The 27531-nt window shown below is 37.9% G+C and overlaps 1 protein-coding gene across 1 annotated transcript; it reads left to right on the top strand.

Annotated features, from left to right (window-relative positions):
* The first annotated feature begins 813 nt into the window (after nt 1–813).
* On the top strand, nt 814–27008 carry SGTB (small glutamine rich tetratricopeptide repeat containing beta). The gene is made up of 10 exons (XM_026865399.1): nt 814–1016; nt 6938–7041; nt 7769–7838; nt 11558–11657; nt 17004–17108; nt 20250–20388; nt 20476–20538; nt 21789–21826; nt 22073–22156; nt 23565–27008. The coding sequence occupies exons 1-10, from the start codon at nt 917–919 to the stop codon at nt 23674–23676; spliced, it is 915 nt and encodes a 304-aa protein (XP_026721200.1). The 5' UTR covers nt 814–916; the 3' UTR covers nt 23677–27008.
* Nucleotides 27009–27531: the final 523 nt, after the last annotated feature.

Raw genomic sequence — 27531 nt, forward strand, 5'->3', positions numbered from 1 at the left:
ACGGGGCGGCGAGCGCTTCCTCGGCCCTTCTGTGCGGAGAGCCCGAGTGGGGCGGGCGCCCCTCCGGCACGGAGCCGCCTTCCCCCGTCCCCACGGCGGCGGCTGCTCGGTGTGGGTTTGGCCTCACATCGGTTCGCTCGGGGCTTGTAGAATGTAGAAAATAATTTAGCGAGGGTTGGCCCCGGCCTTGCCGTTCTTAACGCGCTTTTCTAACCCGCCTTCCCTAGCGACTGGATGAGGTCGTGCCCTTTTAAATCCTAATGGTTTAAGGAAAAATAATTTGGAAAGCGGGAACTAAAATTTTTCTCAAAGTTACGTAACTCCCAGCTGATGCTGAATGCAGACCAGGCTGAGCCAGTAGTGTCACTAGTCACAAGTGTGCACTAAGGTCACAGTGTTCCAGTTTTTTCTCCAAAGTGAACATAAACTCTTCAGAAGCACAAAGTCAGAGAATAGAATACCTTTTATTAAAGGTGTTTCTTTGTGTCATTGTATGACATTCTTTATGTCAGTGTCGCTTTTTACCTGATTTTGACTTATGTCAAAAATGTGCTCCTGCTTCCAAGTGGGTATGTCTTAGAAATGAAATCCAAGCTATAAAAGAATGAAAATAAGTTGCTGAATTACTTTAGCCTCAGTGAACTCTCCCACCGGAATGAATCTGAGGAAATCTGTGCTCTTTTGCTGATAGTTAGACTAGATGACTGTAGGAGTTCTCCCTAATCCATACAATTTAACCACTTATTTCAGACATTTGCTTTATTGGGATTTCTGGTGAAGGGTAAATTTTTGTGTATTGTGTGAACTTCTTACTCAGGTCTGTGGGAGATTGGAATACTCTAGTAATTTTTTTTTTTTTTCTGAAATAAGAGATCCTGTTGTTTTTAAGACAGAGGAGAAACTCATCAATTTCAAAATGTCATCAGTCAAACGCTTGGTTTATGCATTCATCCATTTCTTGAGAGAACAGAGTCAGACGGATACTTTCACTCCAGATGAACAAGAAAGCTTGGAAGGTAAGTGATCAAGGTGCTAATATATGTATATATATTTATATATATTTTTTTAACACCTACCCATGTGTTAAATTACTTGATGTATATTACCACAGAAAGTAACTGGAGTGACCTAACTGAATCTGCCACTAAATGTGATCAGTGAATAAAATAATGATCTTAAGGCTTCTGAAATTATTAATTTTAAACATCCCTCATTTTAAAAAATTCTCTGAAGTTACAAAATATGTACTGCCTTAATTTTGAGCAATAGATACTGCAAATCACATCAGGTTAATCAGTGCTATAATGCAGGATGTGGTAATGATTTGTGTATGTGTCCCACAATTTTTTGCCTGCTGATTCCTTTTACTTTTATGTTTGGTTTCTTTCTGCACTTTGTGTCTGATAGTAGCTGTGATGACCACAGAGGAACTAAAACAATTAACCATATATTGGGTTTGATATATGGGAAGAACTCCTGTTTCATACTTGCAAGAATGTAATGTAATTTATGAGGGAAAGCTTAGAGATCCTAAGAATATGGAAGATAAAATAAATGCTTTTAATTTCTTTTTCACGTGAATAGTGATTCCAAAGAGCGCATGGTAGTGAGTATTTTCAGTATGGTAGTTTTTACTGCACATCCAAGTCTTACACATCTGTAGATGTAGCTACAGGAAGATGGACTTCTGTGTGTATTCCTCTGTTGACAGACATTCAGTATTAGTATTTTCATAGTATCTGTTTTCCTAATCGAGGATGCCAGTTAAACTTGGATACCAGAGTGAAAAGAGTAGGCTGATTTTACTGTTAATAATCAAAGGATATAACTAAGTACTACAGAAAATAAGCAGTAAGAAAAAATACAGAATAGTACACTTAATTATTACTACATACAGTTAAGAAAGGCACTGCACCTAATCATTGCTACACAACGGGGAGAGTAGTGATTAAGACACATCACCACTTGCATCCGTTACCATCATCCAGCCCCGCAGTCGCTGGGCAGCCCTGGTTGCAGGGAGGATTTACAGAGCCTGTCCTCGCAAGTGGGAAATCCTACATGGTGCGTCCATCCGTAGGTGAGGCTGCCAAAGTCCCTGTGAGCAGGTCCAGCCTTATATACCAAAAATCATCAAGCCAGAAGAGCTGGCACCTTTGTTTTGAGGGGAAACATCTGGTTTCACCCTCCTGTTGGATTCCACCCAAAGCCTGGCCAGGGCTCGGAGGGGAGAACCAAGGGAGTTTCCAACGAGGCCAAACACTTGGTTTCTCAAGCCTTGAACAAGGCCAAACAAGGGAAGTTGGATACGTTCTCTCAGCATTTCATCCTCACCACTGATTATATTCTGTCTAAGTTGCATCTTTTAGTAGTGAGCATACATATGTCGTTAATGATCAGATACTAATAATTAATGCTAATTGTAATACAGATTTTACTCATTAACAGATACTAATAATGGGTAATGTTTAGTTGTGAGTTTCATCTAGAGGTCAACTTTGGTTTGAGGCCTGTTATTCAGGCCCTGGCACTACAGTATCTTGTCTTTCTCCTTCATACTGCTTTTACTCCTTTTTCTTATTTCCTGGAGACTTCATGGCTGGTGGTATCACAGTGTGGAACTAAGCAAGAGAAAAACAAAAGTCTTAATTCTGTAATGAACTTTTCATAGCATTTATTTAAAAGACATCTGCACTGCTTCAAGCAGTCTTTGGTTGTATCGCTCAACCAGAGGAGGAATTTGGAGGTAAGAGGAGGAAGTCTAGGACCAACAGTGCAACAAAAAACATCCAGGCAGTTGATCACTGAATTAGTTACCTGAAATCTGAGGTGTGGAGAGTAGAGTAGGCTCTCCTGAGGTGCAAAGCAAGTCCAGCTTCTCAGAGGCATAAACTTAAAAAGATAAGCCTGGATTGTGCTTCCTTCCAGTGTCTATTGTTTTTACAGTGTAATTGTTTGCTAATGTAAGCAAGAAAGAAACATTTGTATCATGATATTCAAAGAATACTCCAAAAAGAATAAAAGCCAGAAGATTCAGTTTTACATCAGAATCTGGAGCATTCTGTATATTTGAAAAGTAGTCATTTATGAATTTAACCTGTATCACGTTATGGTGATGTTCAGCTGATGAAATAAAGCAGTGTTTTTGGAAATTGGATAATGAGAGATGTAGAGTATTCCTTTTGTTTTTCTACCAAAACTGATAAACATTGGCTTATAACTGAAATTTTACCTGATAATGTGTCTTAGAGCAGCCTTAGGCAATGAAGGAATCAGTTCTAAGATTCTGGTTTCTGAACAAAAAATATTACAAAACCTCAGTTTTACTTAAATGCTGATGTAAAATTTACCATTTTAATACAGATATGAAATCCTAATTTTAGAGCTGTACACTGTTAAAACCATGGTACCATATGCTATGTGTTAGAGGATAGGAGGCGGGCATTCTGAATAATTGACTCATTTTAGTTGTGTAAAATATCTTTGGTGTATGTAGTGTTGCAATAACCCAAGTCCCACCCATTGAAGTGTTTAATGTTAAGTGGAGACATAAAGGATGAAAAAATTTTACTGATGTTTTCATTGGTACCTTATGTACCTGTTTGGTGTCTGTGAAAAAATAAAACTATATGATTGTTTATGCCAGGAAGTGATTTAAACAGTTCCCATTCCCCCAAAAACAACACAAAGAGCTAGAACATTACAAATCAAATCGAGACTTTATCAAAATAGAAGTCTAGCATGTATTCAAATTCCATTATATTAATAACCTGCATTCTGCATGTCTGAATTACATAATGATGTCAATGATAGTATAAATTACCTTCAGGAATTTTGTACTTGCATGATGAATAAAAATGCCTTATTTTGAAAAAGCAGAGTAATCAGAAGGTAGACAGGAGAAACACACTCCTTTACACCTGAGGATCTACAGTAGTGATAGAGATTTCTGGTGGTTATTTCTCAACTCTGTTGTATGAACGAGAAACTTCACTTCTAAGCTCTATTTTAGCTTAGTGTTTAAATGACGGTTATTTCTTTATCCTGTTCACAGTTTCTATTTTTTTCGCTTGTCTATAGCACCTATTCCTGTGGGATTAAGGCAGAAACTCTACAGCATGCACAAGGCTGTGATATTTTTTTTTCCTTACATCTAAGATCAATGTACTGCAATTAATTTCTCTAAGGCAGTGTTTCCAAAACAGTGGAATGTATCCCCTTAAGGCGAGGGATGCATGTAATCCTTGAGATGGGGAAAGTTATGTGTAAGATGAAGCAAGACGATACTATGTACTAAAGAGGCCTCAGCAGCCCAATTAATACTCATTATTAATTATATGAGTATAATTAACAGCTCGTATGTTATCTGTGATGCCAAGATGTTGCTTGCAACTTGTGCTTGGACAGCAAAAATTTCTGGAGCTATGTGGCACTGGGGATGCCGAGCTGGGCTTCAGCACAGCCCAAGTGCTCCTGTTGTCAGATAGTAGGTGTTTGTGTGAGCCCCAGCAGTTCAGCAGGAAGGTAGGTATCTGTACTAGGTATCTGTACTAGTTTCCAATGTGGTCAGTACAAGCTTCAGCAACTGCCTAGGCCCCTGAAGGTGGATGCAATGATTAAGATAACAGGGAAAACAGGTAACTTTGGCCTTTGAAATCAGACATGGGAAAAATTTTAGATTGATTATTCACGTGGTGCATGCAGTAAGTCTTTCCCAGTTTACTTATGATGTCGAGCCTGTGGCAACTGACAGTGCCTCACTTTTATAATGGGATAGTGAGATGCTGGTGCTCTAGTCTTTTGAGATACTTTTCAGACAAAAACAAGTCTTCACTCTTTTGATTTTACTGGGTTCATGTTTCTACATCCCATTAAAACAGGGTAGTTACTGGTCTGGTCATAACTTAGTACCTCTTCTGATTTGGAAAAGTTTCTGTTTTGGCTATGTTTATTTTTACATGGGTTTATATTGCTGGCTTGTATGTTAACCAGTGGTTATTATTCTAACCTATGGACTCATCCCATAAGAGCTCCTAGTTTTACTGTGTAAAATAGATCATACAGATTATAAATTCATTTTTTTTCAGTTAAAAGAGAAATGTGGGATTTCACTGTAAGAACTGATTATTTCATGGAACTTACTAGTAATAATACTAGGGATTATTTTGTTTAAGCGTATTTTGCACTGCTGCACTTTGCAAAAATCTCTTCTATGATAGAGGGTTGGTGTCACAGACTTAATGCCTTGAGAAAGATAAAGAAGGTTGTATTTTAAATTTATGCAAAACTACAAATGAGGTGAGGCATTCAGAAAAGGGAATGCCTTCAGGTGAAAATAAATTTGAGGGGAAAATTGGAAAGTATACTATGGCAAGTGGCTTTCTATTAAGTCATATAAGGAAAACTGAGATACGTAATTCCACTGATTTTATGATAGATTTGATAAGTACTATCAATATATAATTCTGAACTCAGCATAATCAGTGCTTACTTTAGAAGAATTAAGTTTTTCTACATAGCAGGAGACAAAGGAGTTTGACTCAAATCCTTCAGCTGTCTTACTGGGTAATTTAGAATTCAGCAAATTGGTAAATTTTTAGCATTTGTAGCTTATAGGAGCAATTTGTATGCATATTTAGCAATGTATTAAATTGCTACATGTTACCGACATTCATTCTGTATGTCATAACTTTTTCTGAGTAATTTCTTTTATATGTTATCATTGTTTTTAAAAAATCACATCTTCTAGGTTTCACTATTTATTTTACAAGTCTGCTTTTTCCCCCTTTCTCCCAGCCGTGATGTGGAAAATAGGCTCCTCAAGCTGACTTTACCTTTGTTAACTTTCAGTAATTTAGCTTTTCTAATGTTGGGTCAGTGTTCAGGTTCATTATAATGCAAATAATAATTCAAATGGTATTTATTATATTAACATTGGACTGAAATTCAGTTTAAATTCTCAGATTCAGTTTTTACTAATCCTTAATTTGAATTTAGCTACACCTGGTTATCTGTAGTTCAAGTTTAAAAAGGCATTTTTCATTTCAAACTAGGCTTTACAACGACTCTTCTTTGTTCCTCCTCAGGTATCAGTCAAAAAAAAAATTAGATCATATACCTTAATAAAAATATTCTACTAGATTCTCAAGATGATAGGGAAAATACATAATCTGAGATATACTATGATTAACAGAATACATATATATACAAAATTGTATCTAGTAATTGCCATTGATCTTCTTTTGCCTAAAAATATGTGAGTGCATTTAAAACTTCAGTTAGATATTTGGCTCTATTTTCTTTAGAATTGTTTATTATGAGTGTATTTGCATTATTGCAGATTTGGGAGGGCCATTTAGTTCTTACACAACCAAACATGTGCAAGGATACTGCAGACACATTCTTAAATAGGATAAAGGCTTGTGATTAATGAAGCATTTTATTAATAAATAGTGTCTTCAAATGAATGTATTTTGTTCCAAAAAAAAAAAGATAAGAGTAATAATGTATCTTGCATTTATTCCTGACAGTAAAGATGAGCCATTTTCTTCCAACTATTATGCCACACAAATATATGACAGTTGTGGTGGTTTTGAGGCGGGGCGTGTGACATATGCATAGTTGTATTAGGAGTTGTGGTGCTTTTGTTAAATCCTCATATTTTTATGTTAAAAAAAATGATTTAAATAATTGTAATACAAGTTTTAAATTGGTTTAAGAATAATGGCTTAACTATGTATGGATTCTGTATAGCTTGCACTATTTTTCAGCAGTCAGTTCTGTGGGGATCAGGTAGCCTCTCTTTATTTCATATGTTCCAAACAGCTGTTTTTACTAGCTGAATAAGGAAGTGAATCACAGCTTTATAAATAAATTAGTGAAATAATAATTCAATTGAGAAACTGGTGACTTATATTTTTAATCTTTTTATTGTAAGTTGCAATTCAGTGTCTGGAGACTGTGTTTAAGATTAACTTGGAAGATACTCATCTTGCACCTCCACAGGATTTGATAGAAATGTTCACAAATTCTTTCCACAAGGTAAGCATTTCAGATTCTAGAGTTACTCTGCCACTATGTGCTAAAATTTCATATTGTATACACAACCTTAAAGTGCTGTATAGGTTAAAATGATGTGGAAACTTAAGGAAAATATAATGAGAATCTTTTGAGACAGTAGGAGGAATTAATTTCAGCTAGACAAGGACAATTCCATATAGAAAATTACGGAACAGTGGATGTCTCATTCTCACTTGACAGATTTTATCCTTCAGTTAAGCATTTTGCAATTCCCACAGATAAATGTCTGTGAAGTGCTTGAGGTCATCTGTAGTTTGCTGATGCTTCTCACCACCTTCCAGAAATAATTTAGTTGTTCAGTTTTAAAAACATCTCCATGAACACTAACCTTAAAATGGGAACTTCTAAACTGTGTACTAATAATATGTGTTATTTGGGATCCCCAGTACAGGACACCAGGATAGCAAATAGGAGAGTGAGAAGTAAGAAAACCAAGACTGTATATACATAACAGCTCTCTTCCCCTTCTTTAAAATGTGTGGTGAGCCCCAAGGTTTTTTTAGTAGTAGAAAGCAAGCTATCTTTCTCTTTTAAGATGTTTTAGTGATGTTTAGTTCTTTCATACTTCCTGTGCACTCCAGAAAATCTGGTTTCTTGTTGATACAATACTGCCCAGGATGAAAAAAAGTTTTTAATAATATCAGGGCTTATATTTTAGTGAAAAAAAACTTGGTTTGTTTACATACAGAATGACATGCTGCCTCTCTCAGATTCTTTACCAGAGGATGTTGAAAAGGCTGACCAACTGAAGGATGAAGGTTAGTAATAAACTTAGGAATAAACATCATAGGCTTTATTAAGATTTTTGGGGTATTGTACATAGTAATAGTAGAGCAGCTGGGCAACATGCACCCTGCACGAAGATTTAAGCTTATATTCTCTATTGCTTGGTATGTTGTAAGAAGGCTAAGTGATTTCTTCCGTTGGGAGTTTAAGAAAATATAGTCTGTTCTCTCTCTTGCTCAGGAGATTGCTTAAAAACTAAGGGATAACATGTGAAGTTCTGGGCAACGTTCCTGACTAGTAGAAGCTTAAAAAAGAATGAATCAGTATATTACAGATTTCTTCTTTGTCCATGGAATTGTTATACAAGTTTCTACTTTATATTGAAACAGTTATGTGATACTGATGATTATGTGCTAGCTGAATACTAAAACATGGCTAAAAAGCTGACCTAGCTGAAGCCAACAGAAAAATTCTTGTGAACCTCCTAGGGTCAGTATTTCACATATGTGAAATAATTTGTGTGTTCTATAAAAACTGCAGAAAAGACAGTTGTTTCTTTTCCCTTTGGTAGATGTTACAGCTGTTATCTGAGGAAAAGCAAATGTACCATAGAAGTCTTCACTAATGCTAGCCAGGAATCTATTTTACTTACCCCCAAAAAGGAGAGGGGAAAAAAAAAAGGCATGTAGCACTGATAACTGTTATGAATTGTTATCAGGTGGATTGATGCTTTATAAATCACATTTTTTATGACCTGTTGGATTTTCAGATATTTGAGTTTTACAGAAAAAAAAAGTTTCTAATAGCAAGGTAGATGTAATCCTCTCAAAAATTTTAGGGTAATGATGTGGAAGTTCTACTGTTTTTGAAAATGAGTTCTATATCTGGCTTATCTTAAAACTGGTCACCTGTAGTCATGAAGGCAGTCCATTACTTGTGCTGAAAGTAAGTTTTCCTTGTTAAAGTTGCTCATTAGTTCTTTAATTATAAGGATAAGAGTTCAAACGAGGTTAGGTCACAAGTGAAAATTTGTTTGTAAGTTGTAACATACCTGCTGTGCATGCTGGATTTTCATTTTACTGTCTGTTACTGCCAGCTCATTGGAATTGAGGAGTACCTGAAGCACTCAATATGGTTATTGGACTGTAGGGGATATTCAACACTTTACAGGTGTGGCTGTTATAGCAATGCCTGTATGAAATCTGGGACTTCAGTCTTGTCATCTGTCAGCCCACAGGGATTTGTAAAATAGACTGAGGAAGTGAAATTAATGTGCTTAGTGTTAAGTCTTTGTGTGGTGTTACTAAGCAATTCTGTGTCTCTACTGAAAAAATTGAAAGGGTATAAACTTTGACAAAGGGCCATTTAAAGTGTCAGCTATCAGAGGCATTAGTAAGCAGTTTGGACCTGCTTGAAATGCCAATGGTAAATTTCCCATAATAAAATTAAAACTTCCTGCCCTGTTTTCTAATGCTGCTCTGTCATATTAATCCTCCTCATTTTCATACATGTATTATCTATCACCACTATCATGTTTTTCAGTTACGAGTACTTTCTGCTCTGAGTTACAGAGATAGATACCTTGGGGAAGTCCATCTGACCCATATCTTCTATAATACTGTAATTCTGTAATTCTGTCATTTCCTCATTTCTATCTGTATGTCCTTACCAGTGGAATAACTTCCCTTGCCTTTGTGGCCACCAGCCTGCTCCTCATCTGCTCTCAAAGCCCTAGTACCTGTAAAAATTGGCTAATGAATGGTAGAACAAAATCAGATATTTGAGTTTTCTTTTTTGGTTGTTTTAAAATTGGCAAGTAATATACCTTCCAGACTAGAATTTACTTGCCTACCTTTGTATATCACTTGACACTTTGACTTAATGTAAACTATGTGAGAGCAGAGATTATGTGCAGGTTTGTATAGTGTAACAGTGGCTTGATCCTAAAAAGATCTGGGTATTACAATGATATAAATCATAATAATAGTACTATTTTTGTTATAGAGGGCACACAATTTATAGCCGTTTTGGGGTCTTTTTTGTCTTATGAATTTTTGTGTGATGTTACAATAAAATATTACTGTTGCTTTTCCTTTTGTCCTGTATTGCTTAATCTCGGCAGAACTAGTAGGTCTAGCTATTTTTCTGGGGTTTTTTAGCCAATTTTGAGCTGGAGAGAGAGAGAGAGAGCGAGCAAGAAGGGTAACCACTGATAGTTGCTCCAACTTAGCCCTGTACCCCAGGTTGTCTTTAGTTCAGAGCAGTATCAGAAATTCCAACTTCGATAGTCATTGATGGCAATTTTGTTTTAGAGAAATGACTGGTGCAATCTCGTTGAGTGCAGCTAACTTGCAAGTCTTTTATCTGACAATAGGATTTAGTGTACAGATCTTTACCTTAGATTAAAGGGAGATGTGTAGATGGTGAGCCTGTAGAACTGAGACAGATGTGGTTACATTCTCTGTATGTTTTGAAGGTATATGCAATTATAGTTTGTTTGCCTTCTTACTGGCAGGGATTGCTGACTGTAGTTACAGTCTAGTATATCACTATTGGGAAGAGATGATTTTGTACTACCTTAATGATACTTAGTTACTTAAATCTTTTTCTTTATCAAGCTCTGCATGTTCACAAATAAATGAGAGTATAGTTATTTTTAGTTAGTTACAGGTGCCTAGGACTGCTTGCTCCACAGTCTTTTGCTTTCTGTCAGAGGCAAAATATTGCACTGACTGAACTTTTCCAGCCTTTGCTTACCAGTTATCTGTAGTAACCTACTGACCTATCCCTTCTCTTGCTTAAGAGGGTTGAAATATTTTGCCAAAATACAAGGAAGTCAGTGGAAGTCCGTAATTTTCTTGACAATTTCTTGACATTTCTGTGAAACCAAGGCTTCTGTAGGATCTAGCAGGCCAAAGGTCCATAGTCGCAGGACCAGGGACAACCTTAAGCTTGGGCACACTACTACTCTGTCATCAGGAAAGAAAGAAACTACCAGGACTGCTCTTGATTGGAGAGGAAAGTATGTCTAAGATATCTTTGGTTTTGAAAGACCTTACTCCTGAATTTTCTTTCCATAGAAAAGTTGTATTTTTCTATTGTTTCATGGGACTGATAAAACTTTGTAATAGAGTAGAAATTCTGAGCTTTGTGAGTGAGAAATGTTACCTCTGAATCATTTTAGATTACCTGTGCTATACATGCTTTTCATATTAATTATGTATACATACTTTTAATCTTAATTAATGAATTATGTGGCATCACAGAAGTTGGGCTTATGTGCTTAGTTTTGCTTTATTTTATTTTCCATGTTACTTGGACAGTTACAAGGAAGTTGTTGGGACGTGTGAGAAAATGAGACCAAAAAGGAATTAACATACAGCCTGTTGGATTATGCAGCTTGCAAAGATAGTTAAAACTGATGAATCGATATTAGAGTAGAATTGCAATTACAATTACACTTCTCACACAAAGTGACCTTTGCTTAACAGCAGAAACTATCTGGAAAGTGCAGTATAGCAAGATGAGAAGGGGAAGGTTTATGTGTTGGACTATGATGTAGATAATAAACTTTACAGACATAGCAAATACTTCTATTTGCATTATTCTGTGCCAATTCTATTTAAAAGAATGTATCTCAAAAAAGTGCAATTATAACTACCTTATGTAGAAGCTATAATGTGGCTGCTCTATTTCTCATACATAGCACTGTATTTTTAACTACTTAAGAGCTTTTTAAAATTTATTTCAGGTAATAATCATATGAAAGAAGAAAATTATGGTGCTGCAGTGGATTGTTATACTAGGGCTATAGAACTGGATCCAAACAATGCGGTCTATTACTGCAACAGGTAAAAACAAAATAGCACGCTTTTAATTCCTGAACTTCATTAACATTATTTTAAAGATAAATTGTGAAGTAGATCAAAACAACACAAGGCGAGAAAAAAAAACTATAAAGAAATATTAAATTTTTAAAAGCTCTAGAGTGAAAGTCAGCTAAAGGTATAACATGGGCTTTAAAATTACATGTTAAAATTACTTGAGATGAGGTTTTTGTGAGTTAAGTAGTGTATATTAAATCATAACATAGGCTGTGATTCTGTTTGTTGACAGTGGTAAGATTTTTTTTTTCCTGGTGTTCTACTGACTCATCTGCCATCTCCATCTCCCCTACTATTGACTTTCTCTGGAAAAAAGTATCAATGTGGGAAGACTATTTCTGAGATTTCAAGCATTGTATAAATACTCAGCATTTTTATGCATGACCTGTTGAAAAATAACAAGGATGTTGTAGTTTTATTGTATAATCTAGTCTTCACCATAGTGAAGACATAGTGACATGGGATTAGATGAATCACAGAATGGTTTGGGTTGGAATGGACCCTAAAGACCATCTAGTTCCAACCCCCTGCCATGGGCAGGGACACCTTCCACTAGACCAGGTTGCTCAAAGCCCTGTCCAACCTGGCCTTGGACACTGCCAGGGAGGGGGCATCTACAGCTTCTCTGGGCAACCTGTTCCAGTGTCTCACCACCTCACAGTGAAGAATTTCTTCCTTATATCTAATCTAAACCTGCACTCTGTCAGTTTAAAACTGTTAAAACTGTTACCGTTTCTTCTATCTCTGCGTTCCCTGTTAAAGAGTCCCTCCCCATCTTTCTTGTAGGCCCCATTTTAAGTATTGAAAGGCTGCTATAAGATCTCCGTGGAGCCTTCTCTTCTCCAGGCTGAACAACCCCAACTCTCAGCCTTTCTTCATAGCAGAGGTGTTCCATCCCTCTGATCATTTTTGTGGCCTCCTCTGGACCTGCTTCAGCAGGTCCATGTCTTTGCTCTGCTGAGAAATCCAGAGCTGGATACAGTACTCGAGGTGGGGTCGGACCAGACTAGAGTAGAGGGGAAGAACGAAGTCTGGAAGTGCATGTTAACCCAGTAGCATAAGTATGCTCTTTCAGAATACTGCCCAGAAGACTTGCATAACAGCAAAGGCAGTACAGTCCATGAGCCCTACTGGAACTAGCCTGCCTCTAGTGCCACTCCGCTCTACACTCTTCAGTGCTTCCATTACCAGAAGGATATATTAAGGATATCAGGGGGAAAGCCAACAGGGCAGATGTTGTAGTAGGAGTCTACTATAGGCCACCCAACGAAGACAGAGAGGTGGATGAGATATTCTTAGGCATTTAGGTGAAATCTCACGATTGCTTGCCCTTGTTCTTTTGGGCAACTTTAACTTCCCAGACATCTGCTGGAAATACAACACAGCAGAGCGGAACCAGTCCTGGAGAGCCCTGGAATGTGTGGGAGACAACTTCCTGATGCAGCTGGTGAGTGAACCAACCAGAGAAGGTGCCCTGCTGGATCTCCTCTTTGTGAACAGAGAAGGGCTGGTGGATGATGTGGCAGTTGGAGGCTGAGTAGGGCACAGCGATCATGAAATAATAGAGTTCTCTATTCTTAGAGCGGTCAGGAGAGAGCTAAGCAGGACTGACATCCTGGACTTCAGAAGGGCTGACTTTGTCTTGTTTAGGCACCTGCTTGAAAGGATCCCCTGGGAGACTCTCCTGAAGGGTATAGGGGTCCAGGAAGGCTGGGCGCTCTTTAAGAAGGAAGTCTTAATGGCTCAGGAGCAGGCGGTCCCCAGGTGCTCTAAAAGAAGCCGGTGCCAGAGAAGACCATCCTGGCTGAACAGGGAGCTTTGGCTGCAACTCGGGGAGAAAAGGAGAGTTTTACAGCTTTTGGAAGAAGGGGCTAGCCACACACAGTGATTACAAAGATGCTGTGAGGCTATGCAGGGTGGAAATCAGGAGGGCTAATGCCAACAGCCTGTTGGAAATTAATTTGGGCCTCAGCAATCAAGGACAACAAGAAATGTTTCTGTAAGTATGTCAGTAGCAAAAGACCAGGGAGAGTCTCCATCCCCTGCTAGATGCAGGAGGAAATACGGTAACAAGTGATGAGAAAAAGGCTGAGGTGCTTGATGACTTCTTTGCCTCAGTCTTTAATAACAAGACTACTTGTACTGGGGGAATCCAGCCTCCTCAGCCAGAAGACAGAGACTGGGAGAACAACCCCCCCACAATCCAGGAGACAGTGACCAGCTGCATCACATAGACATACAGAAGTCTATGGGACTGGATGAGATACACCCGAGAGTGCTGAAGGAGATGGCTGGGGTGCTCACCAAGCTGCTTTACATCATTTACTGGCAGTCCTGGCTGACTGGGGAGGTCCCAACAGAGTGGAAATTGGCCAATGTGACGCCCATCTATAAGAAAGGTTGGAAGGATGATCTGGGAAATTACAGGCCTGTCAGGTACCTGGGAAGCTGACGGAGCAGCTCATCCTAAATACCATCATACAACACATGTGGGACAACCAGATGCTCAGGCCCAGTCAGCAGGTTTATGAAAGGCAGGTCCTGCTTGACAAACCTGATCTCTTTCTATGACAGGGTGACCTGCTTACTGGATGAGGGAAAGGCTGTGGGTATTGTCTACCTTGACTTTATCAAGGCCTTTGACACTGTTTCCCACAGCATTCTCCAGACAAAACTGGCTGCTCCTGTCTTGGATGGGCACACGCTTTGCTGGGTAAAAAACTGGATGGCCGGGCCCAAAGAGTTGTGGTGAACAGAGTTAAATCCAGTTGGTGGCCGGTCATGAGTCGTGTCCCCCAGGGCTCGGTTTTGGGGCCACTCCTGTTTAACATCTTTATTGATGATCTAGACGAGGGGATCGAGTGCACCCTCAGTCAGTTTGCAGATGACCCCAAGTTGGGTGGGAGTGTTGATCTGCTCGAGGGTGGAGAGGCTCTGCAGAGAGACCTGGACAGGCTGGAGCCATGGGCTGAGGCCAACTGCAGGAGTTTCACTAAGGGCAAATGCCGGGGGCTGCCCTTGGGCCACAACAACCCCCAGCAGCGCTACAGCCTTGGGGAGGAGTGGCTGGAGAGCTGCCAGTCAGAGAGGGACCTGGGGGTGTTGATTGACAGCCGGCTGAACAGGAGCCAGCAGTGTGCCCAGGTGGCCAAGAAGGCCAATGGCATCCTGGCTTGTGTCAGCAATAGCGTGGCCAGCAGGGACAGGGAAGGGATCTGACCCCTGTACTTGGCACTGGGGAGGCCGCCCCTCGATTCCTGTGTTCAGTTCTGGGCCCCTCACTCCAAAAAGGACATTGAATGACTCGAGCGTGTCCAGAGAAGGGCAACGGAGCTGGTGCAGGGTCTGGAGCACAGGTCGTACGGGGAGCGGCTGAGGGAACTGGGGGTGTTTAGTCTGGAGAAGAGGAGGCTGAGGGGAGACCTCATCGCCCTCTACAGCTACCTGAAAGGAGGTTGTGGAGGGCTGGGGATTAGCCTCTTTAACCAAGTAACAAGTGATAGGACAAGAGGGAATGGCCTCAGGTTGTGCCAGGGAAAGTTTAGACTAGATGTCAGGAAGCATTTCTTTCCAGAAGGGGTTGTTGGGTGTTGGAATGGGCTGCACAGGTAGGTGGTGGAGTCCCCATCCCTGGAGGGGTTTAAGAGTCGGGTTGACAGAGCACTGAGGGATATGGTGTAGTTGGGAACTGTCAGTGTTAGGTTAACGGTTGGACTGGATGATCTTCAAGGTCCTTTCCAACCTAGTTGATTCTGTGATATATACAGGGGCTTTTGGCACTGTAACCGCTGGATTTTTCTGGTTTTGGATCTGTGCTTCCATTACTCCAGAGTTTAGTTTGTGATAAATACAAGTGAAAGATTGTTTTGTGGCAAGCATAAGGAAAAAGGAAATGTGCAGTTTACTAATATTTTACATCTCTAAGACAGCAGTTCAAAGTGTAAATTGTCTATTTTTCTTGAGAAAACTGATCACATAAGTGATTTTAGGTGTAAAGTTAAATTAAGACCAGATACAAAACCCTCCCAAAATCACTGAAAGTTTTCTCAGTAGAATAGGGTTTAAGACCAAATCTGTGATTGGCAAGAGTAGAAATAATTCACTGTGTGTTATACGTCATCATGTATCACATTTGTGAGAACCAGAATGAATCTCGATGTCACTAAGCACGGTAGTGTACGAAGATACTTAAAATAAGACAGGCAGTTGCTTTCATAAATGTAGGGCCTTATTCTTATCTTTCTTAGGTAGTTTGGGAGCAATGAAAACACTGCCTTCAACAGTATTGCTTTTTAATCACAGCAGTGAGAAAAAAGAGCTGAGATGCCCTTGAAGTTTTAACTGGCCATATAAATTATTTGTAAACATGGAAAAACCACTTTCTTTTCAATGCATGGGAGACTAAGCATTGTCCCCAGCTTTTATGCATATATATTCACTGGCATATGTGAACTCAGACAAATGTTAAGCAGCCTAATATATAAGTAGTCCCATTCAGAAGATACTTTAATCAAAGTCAGAAAAAACCATGCAATTTAGAGGTTATCACAGAGAAAGGATTGAATATAGTGATGATTGCAGCATTTAGCATTCCTAATAAAAAAGGAGAATGCTTTATGCAATGGAAAGGTTTTAATTTCTATTTTTTTAATCAAAGAAGAATGAGAGTGTTTTGAGACCTTTCAGACTGGGGAAGTTTTGATTATTAATCTGTTCTGATGTCCTTTTTAATTTGGGCAGGTCTTTAATCTTATTGTATAAATGCCTGCAACATTTAGTATTTCTCTAGTATAGAGATGCAATTCTAATTTAGTAATTCAGCGACATTGAGAAATGTTATTCTGATTTACTTGCAAGCACGAGTTGCCTGCTAAAAAACTGAGCAGGGAAAAAATCACAGCATTCTATTGAATGGCAGTAAAACTGTACTTTTTGCTGGAAAATGCCAATTGTATAAAATACTTCTGTTTAAACAATGATTTTATGTAAACTACTACTTGAGAGTTTCAATTCTTTTAATAGGTTTTATGATGTATTTTGTGCACGGTTCCTTAGAATTATTTATCCTTTGTCCCCTCAAAGGTGAGTGTGTGTTCTCCAAAGCCCTAGTCTAGCAATGCCCTTAAGCATATAGTTAATTCAGAACATTTGCTTGTCCTAGTTAACTGAGGAAAGCTGAGGCATTGCCTAAATAGTGAATGAAAAGTCAACTCAGACAAGTCTAGAGTTAGTCATGGACATGTGAATATCTAAGCTTGGGTTCTCTTTTATTGTTTTTTTGACAAAGCTCTCTCCCTCCCATCTTTCTTTTAGGGCTGCTGCTCAAAGTAAGCTCAACAACTACAGGGAAGCAATAAAGGATTGTGAGAGAGCCATAGCAATAGATCCAAAGTACAGCAAAGCATATGGGAGAATGGGGTAAGCTAATACAAATCTGAGTAAACACTGAAGACCCCAGTGTAAACTACCATAGATTTTCTGAAATAAGTGGATCTAGGTTTACTTAGCTGAGATTCTTGTTCTCAAAGTGTAGCAGTTTTCTGAAGATGACCCTATCAGGCAGTCAGCTTTAAGTTTTATATATGCGGTTAATCTCAGCATTTTCATATCAGATTTCATAGGTTTGCATTATTTTTCTTTCAGTTTATCAACCTTGCAAGTTTAGTTTAGACTGTCATGGTGTGTTTTTTCTACCTCCTACCTGCTTATGAGTAATCAAAAGTCTGCAGTTGGAACAGTGAATCTGTTAATGATGCTGTAAAGAGAACAGAATGCTAAAAGTATTGGGGCTTCACATCATCAGGAATAGAGGCTTATTTTTTCTGTTCAGTAGCTCTTTGGAAACAGATATTTTAGCAAGACTAAGCTACGTCCCTATGGTAGTTTTTCTCACGCCTGAGAGATTAACAGTATAGCTTCTTTAGGCAGTGGGTCTGATTAAATGCTATCTGAAAAGAATGTCAGGAATGTTCTGAATTGGGGTATATACTTGAGTGAAGGGCCATTCTTCCAAGATACGTAGCTTTGCATTTTCAATAATCCAATGTATTGTGGGTGTGTTGGTTTAAGTCCTGCCGGGACCGGAGAGCACATTGCCCCTCCCCCACTAAGCACAGACCCCCGGCTGAAATAAGAAGAAATTTAATACAACAGTGTGATGAACAATCTGAACAACAACAGTGGCAATGATAACAACAATAAACAGCAATAACAGTGAACAAGACAAAAGTTATACAGAGAAATACTACAAAATGGTCAGGGAACAAGCCCGCCGCATGTGTGAATCGCAACCCCCAAAACCAAAAGCGGAAGTAAAAAAGCTCCGCCCCTGGACCTGACGTCAGCATGGTATGAATAACCCGCTGGAGATCCCTTCCCCCTCTCTACCTGCTGGGGAAAACTTGACCCTATCCTAGTTGAACCAGGACAGTGGGTGTGGGCTGAATGCTTTTGAGGTTATATATATATATATACACGTAAATTAAAAAATACTTGGGATTGTTCGTTGGGTCAACTGGCACAAAATGACCCATGTCCGTGTTACTAAAACCTAGTAACAGTCTGGAGTGGCCACATTGAAATTGCTTATTGCTAAATTGCACTGGCGTATGTTAAATTCTGAACCATGCCCCAAAATTTTCTGGGATGATGCTTGTTGGCCTGGGACAAAACCATGCCAGGGAGCATTTATTTAAGATCAAAGATAATGGAATTCTACCACTTGAAAACTTTCCATGATACAGTTTGTTTTACTAACAAAAGCATGGCCAAATGGCTTTTGAGATGATTAATTAACTTTGAAACTTTAGGGACTGTTTTGTCCTATTTAATTCTCTTCAGATAGTTTCTTCATATGGCACAACCTGAGATCCCCTGATTTTGGTGAGATAGAGGGAAGCTGCAGACCAGTTTAGTTGGAAATTGGAGGTTATTTTAGAGTTTTGGGTTAAGACCAGTGTGCCTTTTGATATACAATGTAAGAGGGATCATTCTTGAGCAGTCAAGCTTTTCTTTGTTTGATTGGTTGTTTTGATAGAGGATAAATTTTGACCTACAAGCCAGTGCTTAACTCAGCAGATGGATATAATACAGCTGCCATAGGCTGAATGAGGAAACAGTACTTGGTTAGTAATAACTGAAAAAAAAGAAGTGCAGAAACCAGTGTCTCAACAAAAAGTCCTTATGAGAAAGCTGTGTTTTCTGACTTCATTATGCAGGCATATCAGCTTTTCTTAGGATTTGACAGAAACTCTGTAAGGTCACAGAAATATACAGAGATGGGAGCCATGTAGATAGTTAAAACGGATACTTCCAGCATGACCCCAGGAGAGCACTTGTCTAGGTAGGAATTGTGAGCAAGGAAACTGTTGCCTGCTGTTCTGACTTGTACTGTGTTCCAAGAAGCAAAATTTTACATACTTTCTCTGTAAAAAACACGATTGCATCACAGAACTATCAGATTGCATTTCTTGTCTGGTCAGAAACTATTCTGGCAAGTTAATGGGCAAAAAGGGAGAATGTTTTTTTTGGGAGTAACTGTGTTAAACAGAGAGGACACATTAATGTTATATGGGTTCCTCCAAGAGCATTACTGGAAACTCCTGGAGTTTCATACTGTTACCAAGTTCATCACCACTAAGAGTAATGACTGCAGCTTATTTATCTGAGCTCTTTACCCTGATATTAAAGACGAAGGTCTGTTAGTGGGCCTTAGCACAGCCTTCAACCAGTCTGTGTAGCTCAGCACATACCAAAGGGGGACTGGAGTACTAAATAGCTGAATGTGGGTTATACAACAGCGTGGAAAAGATAAGTTTAGTTTTGTAGTCAGTATAAATTTAAAATACAGTAGAAGATAGAACTGAAGCTGCTACCAGATGGACTTCTGGAATAGTCCAAAGAAAGATAATGTTCTAAATGTAGTAGCTAATAGAATTTGAAAACAAATACTGTTTCAAAAGTAGTAGATCTGTTCTGTGCTCTCCTGTGCTGGAGAATAATCTTTTTCAAAACATTATGTAGACTTCCCTGATACAACGGTTTCTTAGAGAATCTTAATGATGCCACGACTATCCTGTATAACCCATTTGTCAAGCTGCTGAATTAGAGGATGCAAAATGAGAACCTTCCACTGATCCTAAGACAAAAATCTATTATGCCGAAACTTGTGGTTCCAGTATTTGGTTTCCTGAAGCTGCAGAACCCACGTTAAGGAAACCCTTACAGGAATTCCTGAGCTTATGCAAAAAGTTACAGATGCTGGATCCAGCTTGTGCTCTTAAATACAGGCTAAATCACCTGATGATGCCAAGGAGTTTTTTCATGAAATGTGCATATATATTGAACAGACAATGCAAGATGAGTTCTTGAGGGTTCATCTTTTCTGCAAAAACAAGTGCTTACACTAAACAGTAGTAGCACAATAGCAAAACTTGCTTTAACTTAGTGCCCAAGCTGAAAATTAGTTGTGAGATAGTTTTACTTAGAACACAAAATGTATCATTATTATCTTTTGATGGTCATTTATGTTCTACCCAAGATTTCTTTATTTCACATTAGGTTGGCTCTGACCTCAGTGAATAAATATGAAGAAGCAGTTACCAGTTACCAAAAAGCACTGGATCTTGATCCAGAGAATGACTCTTACAAGTCAAATTTGAAAATAGCAGAACAGAAACTAAGAGACATGTCCAGTCCTGTAAGTTAGCTCTGTATCTGTTGATTTACCATAGTTTTAACTGGGATTTTATAGGTAAACCTATCTTTAATTGTAATTTGTTTGTAGACTGGAACTGGACTGAGTTTTGACATGGCAAGCTTGATAAATAATCCTGCTTTCATTAGTATGGTGAGTATATTTCAGGCTTTACATTATACTGCTTTTAAAACCAAAGTTTTAAGAACAACACTTCCTTTAATAACACAAGTAATTTTAATGCTTATTATAATGGAAATGGTTTTATTACACTGAATTTAAACTTTTCTAAGTCACTCAAAACATAAATCTATAATGCCCATCTTCCATGTGATTCGATCTTAGTTATGAACAGCAATATGCACAGATTAGCTATGCTGTTTTAAGAGATGGCATGATAGTAAAACACTTGTCAACAGCATGGTGAAAATTTATTTTCTATTCTCCACATAGCAGTTAACAACAATGAATACAAACAAATAACCTCTTAAGTGAATAGTAGTTGATTCAGATGCAGTCTGCCAAACACTAAAATAACTACTTGGAGAGAACTACCCAAGAGACCTTTCTGTTCTTACACTTTCAAATTATCCCAGACATCCTTAGTGTGCAAAACTTCACGAGATGTGCAAACAGTGAGTATAATTAACATATATATATATATATATAGTGTATTCCTTTACTTCCAGTACAACAGCAAATTGTGGTTTTGTCCCTCAGTAATTTTTTCACCATGCATGGCTTTCTTAGCTAAACGGTATTAATTAACTTTGAAGAATGGAATTTGGATTAAAAAATGAAAAAAAATCCTTACTTCCTTTGAGAAAAAAATACTTATTTCCTTTAAAACTTTACTTGCCCCTCCAGTAGCTTCTTTAGAACGGGACATTTCAACCAGTGCTTCCGTGTGGAAATGTACAGCACATGAAAGATCGATACATCTGGTCTGATACTGTGGTCCAAATAATAAAGACGGTAGGCAAAGAAGAAGTGAGTGAGTTCTCCGATAGCATTACTGATTAAAAAGGACTGGAACTCTGTGTACCACTTCAGTGACCACATGACTTATTCAGTCTGCATCTGTTTAAATTCAAAAGATGTACTCTTCAATATGGGAAAGGATTTTTTGCGTCATTTCCAGAAGATGCCTGGGCAAGTGGATAGAACACAGGGCATTCAGCCAGGAACAAATGAATTATTTTCCTGTGTTGTAGTTTTTCTTTTGAAGGAAAAAAAATGACTCGCTGTCTGACCTTGAGAATTACTTGCCGCCTCCATTTTTGGGCCCCTAACCTACATCACAGTTGTTACTGGTGAAAGAAACAAAAAAAAATTCCTGTATTATGCAGTAATACTTCAGTATAAAATGTGTTATAATTTCAGCTGTATGTTGTTTATTCTAGGCAGCAAGTTTAATGCAGAATCCTCAAGTTCAACAGTTGTAAGTATTAAAGTGGAGTACCATTAAAACAAATGTCTTTAAGGGTGTGAATTAGTAAGAGAAAAGGAGGGTAGTACTGTATTCCTGAAAATGTAATTTATTTTTGCTTACTGTAAACAAAACTACTGCAGATTTTTTCTCTTGCAGCTTATTTCCTCCCAGCAATTCAAAAAAAGAACTACAGTATATTGCTTACTATAACGGTCCCTGCATACCCCAATGCCAACACTGTGCTAACTGTTTCAGGATGTCAGGAATGATGTCAAACGCCATTGGTGGCCCTGCTGCGGGTGTTGGTGGCCTGTCAGATTTGTCCAGTCTGATCCATGCGTAAGTAAGAATTGCATAGTTTTAACTGGTGCATTTGTAGAAGCATCATTGTGCAACATCTATTTAAAAGGGCTAGTGTCAAGCCAATTACACTGTGGCCTGTCCCCATTGTATGCCTGATTATTATTAAAACTGAGAACTTGAAGACTTATTTTCTACTATCTTGTTTGTTTGCTTTGTACATTTCCATCAGTTGGAATAACTGAATTTGTGTGCTCAGTTTCACTTTCTGGTTCTCATACACTCTTCTTGATAAATGCCACTTACTAAAAATGCTCCTTTAAATCTTTTAAGTTCTCCTACACTTGCTTTCAAATTGTGTTGATAAGTTTACTATCTGATATCACAGACACTAGTTAGAAAGGTTACAGATTTTACTTTTTACAGGTTGCAACAAGTTCTGCTCTGGCATCCCTCCATTTACACAAGGGAAGCTTCAGGGAACTCAGTACAAAAAGCAAGACCCAAATCTAACAATAATCATCTTGGAAGAGCCTACACAAAAATCTCATTTGCTTATATGGCAAGACCTCTTAAAGGGCATACCATTTTACTTTATTTCAGCATTCTAGCCTGTTTCAAACTATTTTTCAGTTTTGCCCCTTCTAATTTATAATTCACATCATAGACAGGAATGTGCTCCCACAAAATCAAGGGCTGGTTTCACAAAAAATATGTACTTCACCTAGATCTATGAAAATGGTGGCTTTCTTTCAACTGGCACTGTGGTTTGAATGAGTCTTAGTAATTTGCTACTTGGGCAAAATGAAGGAGTTACAGAGAAGCCATAGTAGTAGTACATTTTACTTACTTGCCTTTTTTAGTAAACCAGTGCTATATTTATCTTTTACATGGAATTAATCTAACCAATTAATCTAACTCCTAAGCAACAACTGATATGGAGATGGATCTGTCATTACTTCAGTCATATAAGACAAAAGGTGTAATTGTATGCTTGCTTTCTACTAATGACATCTTGCTCACAAGTACAAGTTGGCAGCTGCACACTGTGTTTCTGGAAAAACTAATGTAAGGTTGTACTTCAACTACAAAAGTAGTTATCTTAAACAACTAGAACGGATCCTCTCAAAAAAGAAAGGAGCGAATCACTGGAGCATATTTACTGCTAAATGCTAATTTTACCAAGTTAAGGTAGTACTTTTTTTTCCATGTTATCAAGTAGAAGAGTCCTAAAGAAAAAAAATTAAGATCTGATGATAATCCTGTTCGGAGACACTTTAGATAAAGTCATAATACTACAACTACCTTAAGACTATGCAGGAAGTTATTTTTAGTCTTAACTTTCATAAAATGCACCTTTCAGTTGTACTGGGTTATCCTGTTTTCTTACAAATGCTGCTTGTCATTTTTTTCACTTGTTGATTTAACTTAAAACTGTTCAACACAGGGGGCAGCAGTTTGCACAACAGATACAGCAGCAGAATCCAGAGCTCATAGAGCAACTGAGAAACCATGTCCGGAGCAGATCTTTCAGTGGCAGCACTGAAGAGCATTCCTGACTTAAAGGAGATGTGTGAATTGGAATGGTATATAATCCCAAAATGCATACCATAGTTAGTAGCAAAAGCACCATTGTAACTCTTCTGCTTGAATAGAAGACAGAAAATTCTTTGTGTGTGTTGGCAAACTAGAATAAATCTGTTAAACAGATCTATTGCACATAACTTCAAACATACCGTTTATGTATAGTTACTCCTCTGAAAATTAATACACTAAATAGGTATTGAAATCCCCAAGTACAAATCATTTTCAGTATGTGCATTAGATTGATCTCCAGGGCTATTGAATGCAGAGTCTTGTGGGGGGCTGATCTTGCGTAACAGCTTAATTCTAAAATGCTAGTGTAAACGGCACATTATTCTTATGGTGAAGTTCATTATGGCTGTACTCCCTGTCAAATATTGAAACAGAAGGCCCATCTGATGTGCCCTTTTATAATGAACATAAATCAGTGTTGGGAGTAGTATAGAGTGTACTTAAAACTAATGCTTAGAAAGTCTGTTTCTTCAAGCCTGTGGAGGGGCTGTCATTAGTAACATGAAATATTTTTCAAATTCATTGGGCATAGGGGAAGGAGACGATTGCATAGGAGTACCACAGAATGCAGAGAAAGAGAAGACACTAATCCTGAGTAAAATAATACACAGAAACCAAAATAGAACTTGGCTTGGGAAAGAGTGTTATGGAGTTTTACGCTTTTCTGCTGCCATGTACATCCTCAAATCACGATGGTAGCCCTGGAGGTCAGCATTATGGCACTATTTTCCTAGGCATGGCAAACTGTATTACATTCCACATGTATGCAGTATTTAACATAAGCTTTAAATTCTTAATTGTAATAAGCTAAAACTAGTCCTGTGACTGTACAAATAACTAGTACTGAAAATTTATCAAAAAATAACTGCCTTAGAAGGATTCTTTCTATTCTTGCATGGTAAATGACTGGCTTAAACAATTAAGGATTTTTTTTTTTTACGTTTCGTTACACATACCTATCTTAAGTGATGGTTATATGACCAAGTTAAAGATTCTTCCACTCTGTAATATTTCTGTTCCTACCCTGGCTTTTCTAGCTTAGTGAATCTTAGAGATCACTGCTTTTCTGTATTATGATGTTAGCTTCTTTTTTATTCTGCTTACTGTTCATGATGCTTTCTGGTACAAGGTACAGTTGTTTTTACTTTAGAGAGGTTCTCAACACTCACACTTTCCTCTTTGTATATCAAAAACTGATTTGAGGAACCTGCTTTGATTTCTAAGACAGACTGATTTCTGATGGCCAGTTAGACTTGAGAAGGTATGTGGAGGAAGGTATGTGGAGGAGTAACAGTAGACTCCCAAATGGAGAAATACACAGGAACTCCTGGATTCCAGACATCATATCTGATTCATCTTGCAGGCAGAAAAGAGCACCTCGAATAGAAGCAAATACAAAATCTGGGGCGAAGTCATGTCCTGACTAACAAATGCCAGTTGTGCATTTATTGTGTGAGTATTCCCCTACTAAAACGGGTAAAATATGCAGATGGATCCAAGGGGAAATTAAGAGAATTGGATAAAACACAAAAATAGGAAATCCATATTACCATTTGATGAATAAAGTGGTAAAGTTTAATAGAGAAACTTAACTTTAAGACATTTCATACTTTATTCAATAGAGCTTGCATATATACACAGCATTAAAATTATTTTTAAAAATTCTATATTTAAGTTGCTGTAGCTGCCTTTCTGAGGCTTTAAAGATAAGCCTTACATTAAATACATTTCCAAGTAACAGGTATTGACTTAACATCTGATGACAAAGAAGAAAATCCCTAACAGGATTTTTTTTTCTGAAGTAGTTCAGATCCTGAATCTAGTCCATTCAAGAAAACTGCCACTTAAGTTCAGTTACATTTAATAGGACAGGATACCATTTACAAGAAAGATCAATGGAGGCTGTAGGTGGACTACAACTACTGTACATTGCTTAGAATAACGTGTGCTTCAGGAGAAAAGCATTGCTCCGAGCATACCTCCTGTTAAACTTCATGGTTCCTCTTAGTTTTCTCTTTCAAATGTCAGAGTAAATTTTACTAATTTTGATAAGGGGAACCAATAAATCCAGAGTGGACTGGGCAGCACTGCAGTATCTTTCATACATTTATCCTTTGTGACAGCAACCTTCATGCAGTCATCTTTCTACTTTAAGACCGAAGTGTCAAGAACCTCTTCAGAGTTCCTTAAGAACTACAAAATATGGGAGTATTATAAGACTGGCTGTAGAAGTTGTACTATGAAATACAAGCCCTATAGTTATCTGGATTTATTGGAGAACTATCCCCAAGGTTAAATGAAATGAAGCGTTGGTTAGTTACTTGAAAACAACTCTTGAAATCATCTTATAGAGTGGTAACTTATTTCACATACTACAGTATTTTCATGTTTAGGTTTTACTCCAGTACAAAAATATGTAACCAGAATATTTATTAAAACATTGATGGCATTAGCTAACCCTTTAGGAATGTGCTATGACTGGCACAATACTTAACTTGTTAAAGTTCTTTGTTTCTGGTATATTAACATAAAGGGCTTTGTAGCCTAACTAAAAAACAGTTAAATCAATAATAGGAGCTGTCATTACACGCTTTCCCATTGAAATCGGGACAGAGGGATCATTTATGCTGAAGTCTATCTTGCCTCGAATAGGCTAGATTGTTTCACAGTCATGCAATATGTCTTTATCACAGGGTGAGATCAGAATCTTTTCCTGTGTAATAACTGCACTTTATTTTGCACTAATTTTTTTCATCCTGCTAGATCAAGTGGTAAACCATAATCCCTGTAAATACTGCTTTAATTTAAGGTCAACTGCATTTTATCATTCAACTGAGCAAATATGCATTTAACACCAAATTGGTTTCATATCATCACTGTTCCATCAGCATATAAGTGTGATAATTGTTAGAGAAGAAATTGTTTTGCACTCAAATTGTAAACTGTAACCTTGCATGGAATTATGCTCTTCTAACTATGCCTGATCATAAAGACACAATGAAATACTCAGCTTAGAAATTGTTTTAGTTGCCCTTTTGGTTTTGTAACAAGTACAAAGTAAAATCAGTCATGCATACTGAGAAAGAACAAAGTGTGCAGCTTTGGATTCATACACAGTTTCAGGGCCACAGGAAGTCATACTGGCAAAATGCAGCTTGTCCACCATTTCTGTATCTGTCCTACCTCTTATTATCATATGGTGACATCTCCTTCGACTTGGTTACATCTCATTCAACTTGTGTCAGTTTAACTTGAAAACAGATTATAAATAAAGTTATTTACATTTTTTTGTCTGGATAGTTGTGGTTTTACTGTTTTAGTTTGTTGGTGCATCTACAGCAACAGGTAACTTATATTCTTTAAAATACTTGTTTATGTTGGTTGCTCTGCATTTTATTAGAAGTGCAGGATATAGTTGTTTTTTTTTTCTCCTGTATGGACTCATTCCCTCAATTTAGTAAGCTGGTCCTAAATTTATCCACTATTTTAAAATTGAATTCTACACTTAAAGATTTTATACATAGGAAAACCTTAAGTAAAATACTGTCAAAGCTAACTAAGTTTGCACAGTGCCAGTATGGTAGCTAAGAAATATGACAAGCCACTGAGTAGAATCTTTTAACACCAGTTTTACTAGTTCAGTTTAACTAGTGTTAAACTAGGAAAGGCAGTCACCATTTTATGTATTGGCTACCTTTGCGTGACCTTAGATATTTCAGCCAAAAACATTTTCATGTAGGGAAAACTACATTTCGGTGCTCAACCAAGTTCTGAATTCCTTCCTGCATATGCTTTGGAGGACTTAACTTGGGGTGGCC

Source organism: Athene cunicularia (assembly GCF_003259725.1).
Source record: "Athene cunicularia isolate RWA chromosome Z unlocalized genomic scaffold, athCun1 chrZ_part1, whole genome shotgun sequence".
Taxonomy (NCBI): Eukaryota; Metazoa; Chordata; class Aves; order Strigiformes; family Strigidae; genus Athene; species Athene cunicularia.